This window comes from Gekko japonicus, unplaced genomic scaffold (assembly GCF_001447785.1).
Source record: "Gekko japonicus isolate JY-2015 unplaced genomic scaffold, Gekko_japonicus_V1.1 scaffold448, whole genome shotgun sequence".
NCBI classification, from domain to species: Eukaryota; Metazoa; Chordata; class Lepidosauria; order Squamata; family Gekkonidae; genus Gekko; species Gekko japonicus.
Window position 1 is genome coordinate 878,027 of NW_015172018.1, and position 19,432 is coordinate 897,458.

The 19,432-nt window shown below is 44.8% G+C and overlaps 1 protein-coding gene across 2 annotated transcripts in view; it reads right to left on the minus strand.

The window, feature by feature from the left end:
* The window catches only part of CCDC85C (coiled-coil domain containing 85C), a 252,581-nt gene that overhangs the window by 33,709 nt on the left and 199,440 nt on the right, over window positions 1-19,432 (minus strand). For both annotated transcript variants that reach the window (XM_015420480.1, XM_015420479.1), the window contains one exon: window positions 17,432-17,536. In XM_015420480.1, coding sequence (XP_015275966.1) covers window positions 17,432-17,536 — 105 coding nt within the window. The remainder of the gene's footprint in view (window positions 1-17,431; window positions 17,537-19,432) is intronic.

Genomic DNA, 19,432 nt, shown 5'->3' on the forward strand with positions numbered 1-19,432 from the left:
TTTGTGAGCTACTGGCATTAAAGTTGTGAGCGAGTATTTGGCTACTGCATAAATTAGTTTGCTCTGGAGCCATACTTCCTGAGCTGAGACAAAAATGTGTGAACTGGAGGCTAAAAAACTGTGACTCCACTGTGCGACTGAACAACAACAGCAGCTCACAACTAATTCAGCTTAGAGGGAACACGGCCTGAGGTGTCACTCTCACCAAGCTCACCACTCGGGAAATGAGAAGACATCTGAAGGGTGTTTTGTGAAGATGGAAGTTGTATTTGGGTAAGAGTATAGTGGCTATGGTGTTGGGCTGGGATGCAGGAAACCTGGACTCAAATCCAGATAGATCCAGGAAGAGAAACAAAGCATAGCTTTTGTCTACATTCAAATGGAGGGCATCACCTAAAGCCAGCAGGGCTGTCTCTGTCACACAGCCCAGTGAAAACCCGGACTAAAAAGGGTCCAGAGTCCAGACTCAGAGCACTGCAGTCTCTCAATCACTTTTCCCAGGAAGGACAGATTAAAGACTAGATGATAGTAGGCCACATGATTCTTCTGCAGGGATAGTTGTTTTTTTTAGCAGTGAACGACTTCTTTGAGTAGCGGGGGGAAGATGCCATGAGTTAGTAACTGATTTATGATAGATATCAAGGGCTCATTAACAGGGGTCTTGTTGTAGAAAAAGAGCTGCCGGAGCTCATTAGCATAACTCATTAGCATAACTTATTTGCATATGCCACGCCCCCTGACATCACCGGAAGTGACAGAAGGCCACACCCCCTGACATCACCGGAAGTGTGTCAGAAGGCCCGGCTACTTACCCTCCTGCTTCATCCTCATTCCCAAACGGAATGAGGATCGAAGCAGAGGGCGGGGTAAAGAAGGGGCGGGGCTTCACCACGTGACCGCCCCGCCCCCCTAGAGGTTCTCTTCCGGAGCTCCGTACCTGAGAGCTCCCCCCCGACTAGAGCCCTGCTCATTAATGAGGTTTCTATATTACATTAGTGGCCAGGTTGGGCAAAGCTCCAGTGCACAAGGGATGGCCTTCATAGGTCTCAAGATTGTCTATGTTCATTACAGTAACTGTGTCAAAATGGTCCATAAGCAGACCAGATGGAATATTAGGCATTTCTTCTGTCTGGGCTATATTACAGGTGGCATCCAGATCAGAGTGTACTCATGTTATTTTATCAGCAAAAAGCTTTGCAAAGGTACCACAGCTACTGTCTGTTTCAGGGGACATTAAAGGCTCAAATTTAGGACTCAACAGATGTCGAGACCTGGATTGCCCTGACCTGGAGTAGACCAGGCTAGCCCCAATCTTGTCAGATCTCAGAAGCTATGCAGGGTCAGCCCTGGTTATTACTGTTGTTGAGTCAGGCTCTGGGCGATTTACAACATGGCATTAAGCCTTAGAAACAATGTAAAAACATCAGATATCATAAGATTAATAATAATAAAACCAAATTAAAACAGATTCAAATTAAAGATGGCATCACCAGCAACTATAACAGCTGAAAGACTGGGATTCTGAAAAAAAAATTGATCGCAGCCTAAGTTCTTTTTGGTTTGTTCTATTGTGGGGGTGGGTGGGTATGGGGGGCCATGTTGGAAAACCGTCACTATCCCTAACCAAAAGCCTGGCAGAACATCTCTGCCTTGTAGGTCCTGTGGAACTACATAAGGTCCTTCAAGGCTTTGACCGTAGTAGACAGTTCCACCAGGTTGGGGCCAGGACTGAAAAGGCCCTGGTCTTGTTCAGAGACAACCGGACATCTTTGGGGCTAGGGATCACCAGTAAGTTGGTAACACTCTTCTAGGGACATAGTGGAGGAGATGGTCCCGCAGATACGTTGGTCCCAGACCGCTCAAGGCCTTAAAGGTTAATACCAAAACCTTGAACTTGACTCAGTATCCACTGGAAGCCAGTGCAGCTGGCGCAGCACCAGTTGAATATGTTCTGTCCGTGATGTTCCCGTCAGGACTTGCACCACCGTGTTCTGGATCAGCTGGAACTTCTGGGACAACCTCAAGGGCAGGCCAGAATAGAGTGAGTTACAGTAGTCTAATCTGGAGGTGACCGTTGCATGGATTACTGTGGCTAGGTCAGAGCACGACAGGAAAGGTGCCAGTTGCCATACCTAGTGAAGATGGAAAAATGCCAGTTTGGCAATATGCATGACTTGGGCCTCCATAATTAGGGAGGTATCCAAAGTCATGCCCAAGCTCTTGATGAACAGCGTCGGTCTTAATGGTGCTCCGTCAAGAGATGGAAGCCTTGGCTCCAGTCCTGGGGCTCTCCCTCCCAGCCACAGAACCTCCATCTTTTCTGGATTCCTTCTCAATCTGCTCTTTTTTAACTATCCCACCATGGCCTCCAGACCCTACAAGCATGGACGGCTTCAAAAGGGAATTAGACAGGCATATGGAGCAGAGGTCCATCAGTGGCTATTAGCCACAAGGTTTAGATAAGGGGCTCTGAGGCAAGTGATGCTCTGTCTTCTTGGTGCTTGGGGGGGCAACAGTGGGAGGGCTTCTAGTGTCCTGGCCCCACTGGTGGACCTCCTGATGGCACCTGGTATTTTTGGCCACTGTGTGACAGTGTTGAACTGGATGGGCCTTTGGCCTGATCCAACATTGGCGTCTCTTATGTTCTTATGTTATATACCCTCAGGCTGACTTTGCAGGGCAGCAGATGGGTGGCCGTCCAACAACAGATACAGCTGGGTGTCATCCACATATTGGTGACACCCAAGCCCGAACCTCTGTGCTAGCTGAGCAAGGGGGCGCATATAGATGTTAAATAACATTGGGGAGAGGAGTGTCCCCTGTGAAACCCCACATAGCACGGGGTTCCTAGAGGACACATCCCTGCCCAGCGTATTTGGATGGGAGACCACCAAAGAAGTCCAGGGTCATCATAGCCAATGGCAAACGACCTCTGAAGTCTCTTGCATTGAAAACCCTACAGGATCGCCGTTAGTGACTTGATGGCAAAAAAAAAAAGACATTGAGATGCCTTAAACAACTGGAATGGCCAACAGCTGGCTGATATTGCAGAGAAATAATACTTCTTTCCTGCTGTTGCTGTTATTGCCAGTTCATAGGTCTTCTGAATGGCTCTATATCTCTACATCTACATGAGGCTGCTGAGAGAGATCACCCAGAGATTTGGGCTAGGTTGAAACCAATACTCAGCTTTATCTTGTGCTTTCAGCAGTTCCCAGGGAGGCTGTGGAGACTGTGGAGGCAGTATTGGCTGAAAGTTAATAAACTGAACATAATCCTGACTAAACAGGTTTATAGCTTAGGGGTGCTGCTGGACCCAGGCCTCCTGTTGGATAAACAGATGGTGCCAGTGGCCATGCCTTCCACCAGCTTTGACTGGCGAGGCAGCTGCAGCCCTTCCTAGAAAAAAAAAAATCTTGCAGCTGTGGCGCATGCCCCAGTAACACCTAGTGCAATGTGCTCTATATGGGGCTGCCACTGAAGAGTGTCTGGAAGTTGCAACTGCTGCAGAATGCTGTGGCCAGAATGTTGACTAGGCTGGGCCATATCATTCCATTCTTGTTTTCACCTACACTGGTTCCCAGTTTGCTTCTGGGCCCAATTCAAGGTGCTGGCATTGACCTGTAAAGCCCTACAAGGCTTGTGACCAGCTTCTGGGACCCATATGAACCTACCTGAGCACTAGGGTCATCTTCAGGGGCCCTGCCTCTGGTGCTCCCATCATCTGACACTAGATGGATGGCAACCCGAGAAAGGACCTTCTCAGTTGAGGCACCAAAACTATGGAACTCCTTCCACGGGGCGATTCGTTTGTCCTCCCCAATCCTTATCTTCTGCCAGCATTTATTTGACGTTCCCTCGCCAACCTGCTTTCCTGTCTATGTGTTTTGTTTAATTGTTGTATATAAGTGTCAATGTTTTTGATTGCTTTCCACATCGGGGACCCTAAGTTGGGAAGAAAGGCTGCCTAAAAATAATTTAAACAAAATAATTCTAGAGGAGTAGCTGTGTTTATCTAGTGTTGTCAAGTCACAACTGACTTATACGATTTTCAAGGCAAGAGGCATTCAGAAGTGGTTTGCCATTGCCTTCATCTGCAGAGTGACCCAGGCATTCATTGGTGGTCTCCCATCCAAATACTAACCAAGGCCAACTCCTACTTAGCTTCCAAGGTCTTAGAAGATCAGGCCAGCCTGGGCCACCCAGGTCAGGGCTGTGTGTTTGTCTACTACAACAAAACTAAACACCAACCTTGTGGCACCTCAAAGACTAACCCAATTTTACGTCAGCATAAACTAGAATTCATATATACATGCATAGAACAATTTAGGTTCACATGGAGAGAGCATGCATTTGTCCTGCCAGGCAAATAGGACACTGATCGTACCATTTTCCTCGCAATTTAAACAGAAGACATCATCATTACAATACCCATTCGCTGTTACTTTCTAACCAATTTTTAAATCCATCTCTATAATCCCAAAGTAAGCACGAACATGCCAAATTATCCATTTGCCAACGCTCTGCTCAGTCTGCCCACTGACCAGCAGAGCAGTTGATGCAAAGAGATTGTGACATTTCATTATTGGGCACCCACTATTCAGATGGACTGAGGGCATCCAATTTAAAACAAACAAAACACACACACAAAACCCCCCCCCAATCTCTCTCTCTCTCTCTCTCCTTTCTCTCATATTTAAATTGCTATGGTGTCCTAGATCACGCTGGAATGAATTTACAACTATGAAGGCAGAATGCCCGGCCACAGGTCACATGCTGGGGAACACAAATTCTTGCAGCGAGGAAGATAAGGTCAAAGGAGGAGTAATAGGGATTCGGTCTCAATCACCAGACCATTCCCTTTATTACACTGAATTTCTCTGAAATTCTAAAGCCTGCGGTTCCTAGTATTAGTGAGGAAGTTTTTTTTTTAAAAAAATAATAAATCCTTGTCTTTCAATTGAGGAGTGCTTTTCTCCAGATGCTAGACGCATTCATTGGTTATTTAATTTGCCTCCCATTAATCGTGCCGAGCAGCCGGCCATATAAACATTCACATCCATGAATTAACCATTGAGTTTGTCCACAAGCCAAGTCATGCCAAGTGCCGTCTGCCCACGCGGCTCAGACACCATCTTGTCAGATGCAACATATCTTCAGGGCCTTGGCAGGGTTTAGTGAAAATCTACTTAAGAACAAGGGTTTACATCCCCCACCATTTATTAATAATAAAGAGAACCCCCTTCTTTTAAAAAAACAACAACAACCCACAACTCCTCTTCTAGCACGCTGCTTCACTGCCTTAGGTAAGTGATTCTGTGAGGTCATTCAGAAATGAAGCTCTTTGATATACATGCACCTTGCCAGTACTCCGTACAGTTAAATTCCATAAGGCTAGGCTTTACTTTTGAAAGTGAGTTCATGGGCCTCACCCAGAGCTAGAAGCCATATTCTGTGACATCCTATCATGATGTGTGGGGACTGCTTCTGTGATAAATAAATTAACATGAGCATTCAACATTCAAGCCAATGTGGTGGAATGGACGGAATGTCAGAAAAGGTTCTCCTTCAGTGGGGGGAAGTCATCCAGAAACTGGTTAGGTCACGCCTCTGCTCGCTCGATGGGCTATGCAAATTTCTTTTGTTGCATGGCTCCTATTGGAGTGGCCCTGGCTGACCTCTCCAGTTTCTGCATAGCCCCTGCGCTTGATAGGTCGTCTGGAGCTCCTGCTCCAAGCCAGAGAGCTACTGAAGTAGAAATTATCTAAAATTAGAAAATTAGAAAGAGGATACCTCAGCACTCGGACTTCTGGGTCAAATCCCCACACTGCCACAGAATATAGAGATTTGCTGGGAGACTGTGGCGGCTATCAGGTGAGGGGAGCGAGGCTCTGAGACACCAGCCCTCTGGACTGAAGAACACCCAATCACCCACTCTGGCCTCTCCTGTAGATTCTTTATACCCCAGCCACCCATAATCAAATAAAAAGGGGGACACAAGCTTTAAAATAAAGATTGGTAGCATGTAAGCTGTGTGCTCCCTGAAGGTCTCTTATTTGTAAACCTGCTCGACTAAGGCTGTACTTATATATAAAGTAAACAGAGACCCTTGCTTCTTAGATATTTTTTCTTGACAGACAAGACACAGATGGAGATGAACAACAAAGGTTTATTTAACAGAAAGTAAAGTATTTAATAAGGTAAATTTGATGTGTGGATAACTATAAAGTAAAGCCGGCTGTCAATTAAAGTAAATAACCCCTGAGGGGAGATTTGATTCACCTTCCTCTGGACAGGTTGCCTCAGCAGGTTCAAGGCTGCTCTTTTCTCTCACAGAGCACCTCAACACAGAACCTGCCCATACCGGTTAGGAATGATGGCCCCTTAACAAGATGCTTATTTGTACCACTAAAATAAGCTTTCTTCCCTAAGCTGACCCCCAAACCCTAATTATAAAACCAAATAAAAGCCTGGCTAAGCTGACGTAAAAAAAGGTTTCTTCAACCTTTTAAAGCTGAGACTGGCTCACCCCTCCCATCCAGCGGCGTTTCATGGGTCCTGCTTGGATTTGCATGAGGCCTAAATCACAAGGATTGATTCAGAGCCCTGGAGCGGAGCAGAGGCGGGACTCTTTAGGATGATTACCACAGAGACCTGGGCAGGCCCATAGCCACGGTGGGGCATTTGAGAGCGGAGCCCCTACATGGACGATCCTTGCCCAGTGTTCCCTCTAAGCTAAGTTAGTGTGAGCTAGCTCACAGTTTTTTCGCCTCCGGCTCAAATATGTTTATCTCAGCTCAGGAAGGATGGCTCCAGAGCAAATTAATTTATGCAGTAGCCACATGGCTCGCTCACAATTTTAATGCCAATAGCTGACAAAGTAGAATTTTTGCTCACAAGACTCCACAGCTTAGAGGAAGCACATGCTGCCCCACCCGGGAGGAGGCCAGCGCCCCCCCCCCCGCTGTGCGCCTCACTCCCCAGCCATGGGGAGGCGGAGGAACAAGGGAAGCCGCCCTGCCACTTCTGGTCAGTTTCACTCCCTGGGATCAGCTGTTAGGTTTAACAGCTGATGGAAGGGAGTGAAAACTGACCAAAAATGGCAGGACAGCTTCCCTTTCCTTCCCCAGCTTCCCCACTGCTTTCTTCACTACCTCCCACCCACACTAATCTAATTAAGTTCCTGTAATGTATTCAATAGCTGCCATGTACATGAACAACATAATTGAATTGCCATGTAAAGCTTCGTCCTGGGCTAGGATCCAAATCCATCCAATCGCATTGCTAGCCCAGAAAGAACCAACCAATCACTTCTCAGCAAGCTCCCTGAGCGGGAACGTCCGTGATTGGTCCTTATGCATACAACCTTATTGGTTGGTAATTGTACAGTAGGCGTGGCTACATTCGCCGGGAGAGTTTAAAAGCAGGACAGCTGCAATGTAAAAGCTGTTCTGGCTATCAGATGTTGATCCGTGTTGGAGTTGTGTTTGAGTTGCTGAATAAAGCTGAATCTTTGCTGAATCACTCTCCGACTACTTTGTTAAGTGAGCGGCTTAACAGTTCCCCACTCCCCTGCCCCACCAGCCAAAAATGTCTGGCTACGGGGATGGACCTGGGGCCACTCACTCTTTCACACCCTAACCTACCTCACAGGCCTATTGCAAAGGTTAAATGGAGGCAAGGAGACTGATGTAAACTCAGATGTTTAGCAGTAGAATTTCCCCAGTCAAAAACTTGGTCACTGTCTCTATGCATAAGCCCTCTGTTTCCCTTTCCTCCTCCTCCGCCTCCTCCTCCTCCATCATTGTCACTGCATTAAAGGGGCTGCTTAAGATTTCATTCTTTGTCTGTTCAACAGCCTCACAGTGTGACAAGCCTCTCAGAAGCACCTGAGCTCCCTTCAGCTTGCCCTCCTCCTCTCCACTGTTTCCTCCTGTTCTGCAAAGAACTGCTGTGATTCATCAGTCAGCTGCTGCCACAGGGCACTGTAGATCTCCATGGCCAGCAAGCTAAATAATAAGATTTCAAAGGTCCTTCAAAAGCCAGCTAAAAACTGAACGCAGGTACACAGAAATACAGTTTGTTCCACCAGGCTGTGCACATAAGAACAAAAGGAAATCACATTTCGTATAAGGCTGAATGAAGACATTTTAGGACACCAAGCAGGAAACCAAGCTGATGCCATTTGTCTTCCAACGGTGAGAATAAAATAACAGAGTAAGCAATTGAGAACATAGATCCAGAGGAGTTAGCTGTGTTAGTCTGTCGCTGCAAAATAGTAAAAAGCCCAGCAGCACCTTTAAGACTAACGAACTTTATTGTAGCATAAGCTTTCGAGAAACATAGCTCTCTTTGTTAGATGTGTTTCTCGAAAGCTTATGCTACGATAAAGTTTGTTGGTCTTAATTGAGAATATGGTCTCCATTAGCGGCATCTAAAACTGGCCACTTGGCCCCGTAACCAGGGCCACATGGAGACAGTAGATGTAGAAAAACAACAATAGAACTTTCTATTCAGTTTCCTTCAGCTCTACACCTCGTATATTCCCTAACCTTAATGAGGTCGATTTCCCTGTGGTGTTTCACACACACACCCCTAAATTGTCCTTGTCTTTTTTTTTTTTTTTTTGTAAACTGCAATGCATACTCTACTAATAATGCTGAAGAGAGAAAATGCCCTACTTTCTTAGTTTTCTCACACTTCCTCTTCATTTTTCCCCTGCACCTCTATCCCTAAGCTGTCAAATGGAAATACTCAGCAGAGATTTGGGGTGGGGTGGGGTGTGTTTCTCCCTTGAGAGCTACTGGCATGTTCAATGCAACCCTACAAAGTTTAAAAAAAAAAATATATATTTCTATTACTTACTTTAGGGGATTGGTGACTCCCTTACCTCCATAATTCGATCTGTAACATTCACTTTTTGTTCAGATGAAAAGGGGCAAGGCTAGTTCTGCTCCTCGAAGAGGGAAGAACAAGTGCCTTAAGGACCAGTTCACTTCATTTTGTCTTCCTTACAGAGAGCTCTGGCACATGTTCTAGGCTACGCACTCAGTTCATGCAGAGCAATCACTGGACAAGAATTCTGGGCCTCACCGTTAACAGAGCCTACCTCCTACAGTGAATCTTGACTGCTATTACTAACTCTCTCACTGAGAAATCTTTCATGAAAGCCCAATGTTCCCTAGACTACAATTTCGAAACAGGGCTTTAGACCCAAATAGCTGCGCATTTTTGAATCTATTAACATTGTACCATTTAGCTCAGCACGGTCTCCTCCAGTGGTCTTTAACCTTTCCAGAACTGGTACTCAACTTTAAGACCCGGGCAGCAGCCTAGGACCCAAGGAGCTTCAGGCATGTGACAGGAAGTCATGTGTCACCGCAGTCATACAACAGGAAGAGGAGGAGCCTGAATTATGGCAACACCATTGGAGGTGGATCATTCTGCAATATCTGGAGTCATTTTCCATATCTAGAGTCTACTCTGTGGTCTGCTTGGACTGCCAGCAACTCCACAGTGTCTCAGCACAGAGCTGGATCTTTCCCAGAACCTGCTATCTTTAACTGGAATTCCCAGGGTTGGACTCAAGAGTCTTCTGCATGCAAACCAGATGTTCTAATTTTGAACCACGATCCTTCCCTACACTTTGCCTACTTCTCATATATTATATCTACTTCCTTGCCCAGTCGATACCCATACTGGAAGGTCTGGGGAAGAGCTTTCCCCTCCTTACTGGTACCAGTCTCATACCCTGTATAATAACTGCAATAGCAAAATAAGAAAAGAGCAGGACAATTATTAAGCAACTGCTAAACTATATTTATTTCCAAAATATCCTTAGGTAACAGAATGAAGCCTGGCAACTGTTGAATGACATTCAGAAGTCAGAAATTCCTTCTTGAATACATTTTCAGAATTGCTTTTCTCTCCAATGCTCGTACTCACAAAGAGAAAGAAAACACTTAAGCAGTTACACAGAGTAATGACCGGTTTTGCATAACTGCACCTGGCATAGCCCACACTGTCCATAACCATTGAATCCACACCTGTTACTTTCTTCTTGGCTTGAAAGGTTCATATTATGATAATGCTTTCATTTCCCCCCAGTTTTTGCAAGAACAACACCCGGTGGTCTGTAAAAACTGATTATTCCTTTGTTCCAGTTTCATTAACTCGTACATTTAAAAACACAATGCCAGAATGGCTTCCTTGAAATATTTTGCTATGTGCACCTAAGAAAGGCTGTGTATACTATAACAATACCTTGCACCTGTAAAGCAGAGTCAAGTTTTTGTAATATTGAAGAAGAAAAGTAGAGTGTTTTACCCCTCTCTACCCTAAGGAGTCTCAAAGTGGCTTACAATCCCCCTTCCCTTCCTGTCCCCACAACAGGCACCTTGTGAGATAGGTGGGGCTGAGAGAGTTCAGAGAGAGAACTGTGACTGGCCCAAGGTCACCCAGCAGGCTTCATATGGAGGAGGAGTAGAGAATCAAACTCATTTCCCAGAATAGAATCCACTGCTCTTAACCACTATACCATGTTGGCCATCTAGACTCCTATTTTATTAAATTAGCTGTTCTCTTCTTATACACCCAGTCACTGGAGGAAACTTGAGATACCTGAGGGAAGAATGATTTGCCAATCTTGTGAAAGGCAAAGAAATGGATCTATAGGTTGATACCAGGATGGCAAGTAGGGTTGCCAGCTCCGTTAGGAAATACCTGGAGATTTTTGGGGTGGAGCCTGAGGAGGGCAAAGTTTGGGGAGGGGAGGGACTTCAATGGGGCATAATGCCAAGTGCCCACCTTCCAAAGTGGCCATTTTCTCCAGGTAAACTGATCTCTGTAGATTGGAGATCAGTTTTAATCCCATGAGATCTCCAGTTACCACCTGGAGGTTGGCAACCCTAGTGACAAGGCGGACAGTGCAGTCCTAAGCAGAATTATACCCTTTTAAGCCCACAGAGTCCAATGGGCTTAGAAAGGTACAACTTTACTTAAGATTGATGAAGAAAAATGGTAAATTCATTTGTTGCCAGGTTAATAGTTTCACATGAAGCACAGGTCACTAATATATGACATTACCTACATATGCCTTTCCATCTCCATTCAGTCATCAGACTCATACAGTGAACCTTTACCCGGACTCTACCACTTCAGGCTGTAAGTGGTGATGATGCTGGTGGTACAGGCCACATATAGCCCATCCAGTCCACACGCATACAAAATAATAACCTTCTCTAAATGCAAAAGACTGACAGGTAAGGAAGAAGTCCTTTTTAGTCTACTCCTGACATGCAAGTGAGCCTTATGTACAGTTATATTTTCCCTGTATGAGGCAACACTGAAACAGGCTATTTTTCTCACCGTGACCTGCACTTTGACATGGTACAGAACAGGGGAAGTTTTACCACGTGACTCTGATGGGTGTGCAAACTGGCCTCCACTTGCTGACTAATGGGGAGGTACCAAAATGCCTGGGGTGCTTCCTCAACTGATAGGAAACTGAGTTTGGGTACAAATACAGGTCAACCTGCTGACTAGAAAAGTGTGGAAATGGGACATTTTAAAGATTATTGATTGAAAATCTGTCGTTACTGGGAGACACTGAGTTTTGGTACAAATACAGGTCAACCTGCTGACTAGAAAAGTGTGGAAATGGGACATTTTAAAGATTATTGATTGAAAATCTGTCGTTACTGGGAGAGACTGTTCCCAACAGGGGCAGAGCTTTTACCACCTGCCTTGATAATCTCCTTCCCCCTCTGCTCTGGATTAGTTTGTTGAAGACAGGTAGACTTGTTGCATCTGTAGTTTGTTGCTGCTTTGCCCTATTATAAGCTGCTTTGAGTCTGCCCTGGGTGGGGAAAAATGGGTTAAACGTAGCCAAGTAAATAAATAAATACTGTATAGGGCATAAAATATTGAGAGCAATACTATAGAAGATATCTCTGTTACTTTAAAAGAAACGTTTCTTTTAAAGTAACAGAGATATCTTCTATAGTATTGCTCTCAATATTTTTAATTTTAATAATTGCTCTCAAAAATTTTAAAAACGAAGTCCAGAAGTAAAAAAAAACAAAAACAGAGGGATCAGAAGCAAGAATGAGAGAATAGTTCGTTTTGCAGGTATGGGAGTTTCTCTTAGATGAGATACTTATACCTAGGGATGCCAACCTCCAGGTGGTGGCTGGAGACCTCCCCATTACAACTGATCTCCAGGTGACAGAGATCAGTGCACCTGGAGAGAAGGGCCTCCTTTGCAAGTTGGATTCTATGGCATTATGCCCCAAACCCTGCCCTCCTCCAGCGGCACTCCCAAAATGTCCAGATATTTCCCAACCTGGAGCTGGCAACCCTACTTATACCCTGCTTTTCTCCCTAAGGGGGACCCAAAGCAGCTTATAACTTCCCCCCTCCTCTATTTTATCCTCACAAAAGCCACGTGAGAGAGCTCTTCATACATTTTTTTGCATTTATTTACATACTTCCTTTGTATCCTGCCTTTCTCCCCAATGGGGACCCCAAGCAGCTTGCATCGTTCTCCTCACCTTCCCCTCCCCACAACAGACACCCTGTGAGGTAGGTGGGGCTGAGAGTGCTCTGACGGAAACTGCTCTTTTTCAAGAACACCCCTGACAGAACCATGGCTTGCCCAAAGCCATCCAGCAGCTGCAAGTGGAAGAGTGGGGAATCAAACCCGATTCTCCCAGAATAGAGTCTGCGCACTTAACCACTACACCAAACTGGCTCTCCAGTGTGAATACATGAGAACCATCCTTGGATTTGGGGAGGGCGAATTTACAGTCCCAATCAGGAAAATACCTCGGGTTGGAGAATACAAGGTTTGATGACAGAGAAAATATAGACACTTCTCCTTTCTTTTGAAAATAAGTAGGGCCCCTAATATTTCCTGTTCCTTAGCAGCTGCTCCCATGTTTTGTCAGGGGGTAGCGTTCTTCTGCCCAGCCTAGCATTCCATGTTCTTCCAGTACTCAAGATTCCACTTGGGTACATAAACAGAAACTTTACAAGAAGCCACTTGGCATATTTCAAAATCACCACAGTGTTTATCGTTCGCTTTGGAACAAACAATTGACTCAGATGAATAAGTAACAAGACTTTATTTGCATCGGATGCTGAACTGCCAAAAATACCATCTTCGGTATGAACTGCTCAGCGTGCCAAGGACTAGAAATGGATTAGAGTTGCCAAGTATCGTAGAAGAAGTTCCTGCAGATTTGGGGATAGTGCATGAGGTGCGACGGAACTCAGTGGGGATGTGCTGCCATACAGTCCACCCGCCAGAGCTGCCATTTCCTCTAGGGCAGTGGTGCTGACTTCACAGCTCATGGAGAGCCACATCTGCAATTACCCAAAAGCCACATTTATTTCCAGCCCTGGCATGAGGCCTGCACCTCAAGGAGACTTGTAGCTTACGCGTTCCTCCAGTGGTAGCTGTTTCAACGTGGAATCCGTCTGTCAGCTGCAAGCCCCACCAAACAAGGGCCTTGCCCACCCTCCTTAAATCCGGGACAGGTGCCACCTTGGGGAACAGTGCTTAGAAGGGTCACAGGCAGCATGTCACATGAGGCTCCTGAGCCAATGAGTTAAGTACCACTGCTTTAGGGGAACTGATCTCTACAATCTGGAGATCAGTTGCAATTCCAGGAGAACTTCAGGCCCCACCTTAGGCTTGCCAAGTCCCCCCCGGGGGCGAGGAAACCCCCGCACCAGAGGCCCATTCCCCGCCGCCGGTGGATCAGGCCCCGAGGGGAACCCCACCCCCAAAGTACATGATGTGCACGTCACCCGGAACTGACGTGACCACGCCGGGCACGCTGGGGGCAGGGCCACGGTCATCCGAGGGAAAACTCTATGGTTTTCCCTGGGATGGCCGTGGCCCCGCCCCCAGCGTGCCTGGCGTGATTGCGTCACTTCCGGGTGACGTGGTTGCGGCGCGCGCGCACCCCAGGAGCGCGCCAGGAGTCCCCCGCTGCAGCAACAGGTAGTACTTGGCAACCCTACCCCACCTGGAGGTTGGAAATGCTGAACTGGGTCCATTGAGACCAATGTTCCCTCTAAGCTGCGGAGTCTCATGAGCAAAACTTCTACTTTGTGAGCTACTGGCATTCAAGTTGTGAGTGAGCGATTTGTCTGCTGCATAAATTAGCTTGTTCTGGAGCCATCCTTCCTGAGCCAAGACAAAAATGTGTGAGCCAGAGGCTAAAAAATTGTGAGCTAGCTCACACTAACTCAGCTTAGAGGGAACAGTGATTGAGACTATGAATAAGGATGTTTCCATTCCAGGAGTCCGAGATAAGAAACAGATATAATAATCACTGGCTGCGATCACACGCAGTAAATAACGCACTTTCAAACCACTTTCAATGCACTTTCAAACAGGATTTTACTGTGTGAACTGGCAAAATCCAGTTGGAAATGGCACTGAAAGTGGATTGAAAGTGCATTATTTAGTGTGTGTGTGTGTATGTGTGATCACAGCCACTCTTTCTTTTCAAGTAAGCATCGTGTATAAGCAGAACTACAAGCTTTGGGTGACCTTCATTCTGATCGTCTTGGGCAGCCCTGTATACTTCCCTGGATCAGGCCCATTCAACCTAAACATTCTGGCTGCGACTCAGGGCTCACAGCGCCTGTACTGTAGCTGTCTTATGGGGAGTGAAACTCGTGGTTCGGTCTCCTCGTTGTTTCACATTTAACCTGTATGCATGCTTTCTGTAAGCACAGCATATCTGACTAGACTCCTTAATTTCTCTGCTTACCCCATGTAACTGATAACTTTTTAATTAAGCTTCAACACGCTCGGGCAGTAGTAGATAAATAACAGTTACTCTTGCATTTGTTTTTCAACGCTCCTTGGAACATGCTGGAAAATCCCCATGATAGTAAGACCTTGGCAAGATTTACCGTTAGTGTTTGATACATAACAATTTACCAGCAAGTCAGCACTTGGGCCTGGATCCTACGAATGACTTCTGTGCACACTAATAGATAGTTTCTGCCATGTGCACAAGATCAATACTTTTCAAAGGGCTCTTTTGCAAATGGAAGTTTCAGAGGAAGTGTGCTCTGCGTCAGACACTGTCTAGCAAGCACGGCACTTGTTCATGCCTCGTAGTTTAAAATTCTAAAAGTTGTACACAAATATTTGGGAGAAGAAACTTTTGAGGAGCATTTAGGTCATCACAAATCGCACTGAGATAATTACAGGATGCCATGGGAAATAAAAACAAGACATCTGGCATATAATAACAAAATGATTTACTTCAATTAAGATTATCTCAGAGATAGTGAAGCAAATCTTGATTTACGTGGACTTGCTGTCAAGACAGAAACAATTAATAAGGCTCAAAGTAAACATAAAGTACTCAGGATGTAAGCAGTACTGATGTCAACTATGCCAAAGGATCACTTTCTGAAAACAAAATAACTGTCTTGCAGCAGACTATAAGCAGAGAGCTGGTTGTGCATGGTGCTGATGGGCTAACTTCAGCAATGCTACCAATAACCTCACCCTCATTCTCCAGAGCAGTTTTGCAGTTAAGTTTCCTTGAGTTTCCTGGTCACAATTAACAGGCAACATATGGAGCACTTTAGACATTCCCCCCCCACACACACACACACATGGTAGGCAGCCACCCAGACTACAGAAGGAGGGTCAAAATGGTGGCCCATGTTTATCTTTTCCAGTAGCAAAGGTGGGAGGAAGCTGGGTTCATACTGCAGCTTGAAAATTTGGTGTGAAATCTATATCTGTTTTCACTGCTAGTGTTTTCTTACCCTGGAGACTTGCCACATCACAAATATGAGCATCTTTCCAAAGCATTGCAAGAAAGTTATTTTATGATTGCATGATGAAATATGGCTAATGTGCAATATTTTAAAAACTATTTCAGGGTATCTCAGGTTATGTTTCAACATATAGTCCTCATTCTGGACCAGCCTGGCTAAAAGCCTAAATAAATACACTAATGTAGCAACATCAGAAAGATAGACGTGTCTTCCCCTCATTGATACTCCATGGACCACAAATTATCTGGTCTCCTTATACAGTATGACACAGTCCCTTCAGAATGACACCACCACCATGTGTTAGGCTGGCCAGGTCTCCCACTATATCAGGAGGTTTCCCACCCTGTAGCCCCACTGACTCACTGGCACTCAGTAGAGCACTGGAGGAAAAGTGGGGCAAATAGACAGTGCACCAATGCCCTGATGTCACTTCCACCGTGAACCCAGAAGTGACATCATCACATTGGCTCAATGCTCTAAAATTCCCCTGAAAAAATCACAAATCATAGAATCATTAGCTTATTAGCATGTCTCTGCCCCACTAAACCCCTCGCAGGATGCCAGCACTCTGCCGGCAACCCTCTCAAGCGCTTCTTCATAGAGTTCTTATCCCACCCCCATCCCCATAAAGCTCCTGACTCTGAGCCTTTAATAGCTGTATGGTAAGATATTGATTCACAAGATACAGCTTTTTGCACCATGGTACGGGGATCAATTACTACTTGAGTTAAACAATGGATAAGAGTACTTTGCATTTTCACAGAACTTCAGGGAGTTCAAAGTGTTTTGCATGCATGGTTGGATTCAAACAGCTTTTTCCATGCAATTTTCCTCCTCACTACAGACCCTGCGGTATATGATTTTTGTTTATGCAAGGCCCTGTGTTCCTCAGAATAGCCTTACTGATGTCCAAAGGGGGACCCTTTCCTTTCCGTCCCTTCAGACGAAAAGCTGGATGGATCTTCCCATTGTCTTGCTGTGAATGTTACCACCCTGCAAATTAGATCTGTGCAGTTTTCCCCCAAGTTGCACAGAGGAGGCTGGAAGAGTGTGATTTTCCAAAGGCCGCCTTGTAAATTCACGGCAAAGGTGAGCTTCTAACCAAGGGCTTCCTGATTCATACTTTTGTCTGCTATGCACAATACTGCACAAACTTTCTTAGATCAGCAACAATGATCATATACCAACAAAACAGCACAAGGTGACTGCCTTCACTTGGTCCCCAGTTAAGTGCAGTATCATACTGCAATCTAAAGACACCTGTGCAATGTACGGAGCTTTCAAGTGGTTTAAACAGGCAATGATAGATAGATAGTCTGCCCAACAGTCTGCATTCTTCAGCTGAACTCTGGTTCCCTGGCTTGGATCCTATGTACAAGTTCAGGGAGCTCTAGATCGTCTCTTACCTACGGAGCATTCTTCCTCTTCTGCTAAAACTTCTCTTTGCATAAAATTAATGCTTTTCAATGGGCTCCCGTTATAGCGGAGATTCCAGAGGAAGAAATAACATGTTTGGTGGAATGCAAGGAACCTGTTCATAGGATTTGAACCAATGTCTCCACAAACCTAACCTTTCTACCAGCATAGTTATACTGGGCTACTTTGCGCATCTTACATTTTGCAGGGCATCCTGATACTGCGGCAGTGATGACAGCTGTGACTCAGAGTGGTACGGGGACAATCCTTTCCTCAGAGTCCTCAGATCCCCAGTGCTTGACTGCTGCAAGGAGAGAGAGAAAGGAAACCGTTTCAGGCGGGTAATCATGGTGGTCTGCAGTAGAAGAACTCGATCCAGCAGCACCTTAAAGACTAACAAGTTTTCCAGGGCAGAAGCTTCCAGGAGTTAAAGCCCCCTTTGTCAGATACAGAAAGAAAATGGGACATTTATATGAACCCAAAAGAAAAAAATTACAGTTTAAATTCCTTATCTTTATCCCACCCCATTCAGATTCATCTGTTATGAAACCATGAAAGATATACAGACTAGATATTTTTGCATTCATCATCCAGCTTCCAGGATCGGATATGTAAACTATGAGACGGATGAAATAATGAATCTTTAGGAATTTCTCTCATCATTTGTCAAAATTAAAACCTAAGGATTGCTGAAAGCCTGCATGGGTTTTGCCTGTTCCTCTTATCAGCATTCAATGAAGAGAAAGTGCTTTTTAAAATATTGACTTATCATTGACTGAATCTCATGCCATTTCTCTGGTAACACGGACTGTTGTTTGGTTAAGGACATATGTGCCCTAAACAGAGATGCTACTTTTCAGAGAAATGGGTTCAGTGCAATCCTGGCTCTGAATGCAACCCTGCAAAACATCCAGAACATTAGAGAGTGAAATATAGAAACTAAGATGTAAGCAAAATCAAAGTCAAAGTCAATATTAGAAAAAAAGCAATTCCCAGTATTAATACAATCCAGTAGAAATTATAGAAATAGATAATCGTGGTAAACCATTCCAAGGATATGTCAGGCCTATAACATACCTCAAGTTGTCACAAGATAGATTTGGCCATACAGAAGATAGCTGAATCGTAAAATAAATTGAATTCTAAACTTTTAAACTTAAGGGGTTTTGTGTAAGCAAAATCATTTTTATTAGCAATAAAGATGCCCATTAGCTTTACTGTTTCTGAAGCACTGTTCTGAACCTACAGAAGGATAACCTTTCGGTTCTTTACACTCCATTAAGGCTTCTGAGTTGCACCTGCTGCTGAAAATGAAATTTTCAACTTTAAAAGAACTGGAGGGCAAGAAAATGTATCGATAACAAGAACATTTGTTTGTTTGTACCCTGCCTCTGTCTCCAGTGGAGATCCAAAGTGACTTAACATTGCTCTGTTTTCCTTCATTTAATCCTTGCAACAACTCTGTGAGGCAGGTTAGGCTGAGGGTAAGTGACTTAGCCCAAAGACACTCAACAGGATGCCATGGATTTAAACTTGGTTTGCCCAGATCTGAGTCCAATATGCTAACTATTACATCACCCTGGTTTACTGGAAGATTACAAATCAATGCAGTGTGTGTGTGTGTATCTATATCTATATATATCTATATATCTATATATCTATATCTATATCTATATATCTATATATCTATGTATCTATCTATCTATCTATCTATCTATCTATCTATATCTATATATATATATATATAAAGAGAGAGAGAGAGAGAGAGATTTGGGTAGATTTGCCAACCTCCAGGTGGTACCTGGGGAACTCCTGAATTTACAACTTATCTCCAGATCAGTTTCCCCTGGAGAATATGTCTGCTTTGGAAGGTTGACTCTAGTCCCCACTCAGGTCCCTCCCCTCCCCTCCCCAAATCCCAGTATCCTAGGCTCCACCCCTCCCCAAATCTCCAGGAATTTCCCAAAAGAGATTTAGCAACCCTACTCAAGGGTTTGACCTCAACACACATCCTTGATGTTGTGGCTTAATTTTCACTGATAAACCACGTTTTTAGAGCAAGGAATACATGTTTCATAATTAATATACGATACGTCATTTGAGGTCTTTGTGTGTACCGTGTGTGTGTGTGTGTGTGTGTGTGTGTGTGTGTGTGTGAGAGAGAGAGAGAGAGAGAGAGAGAGAGAGAGAGAGAGTGCTA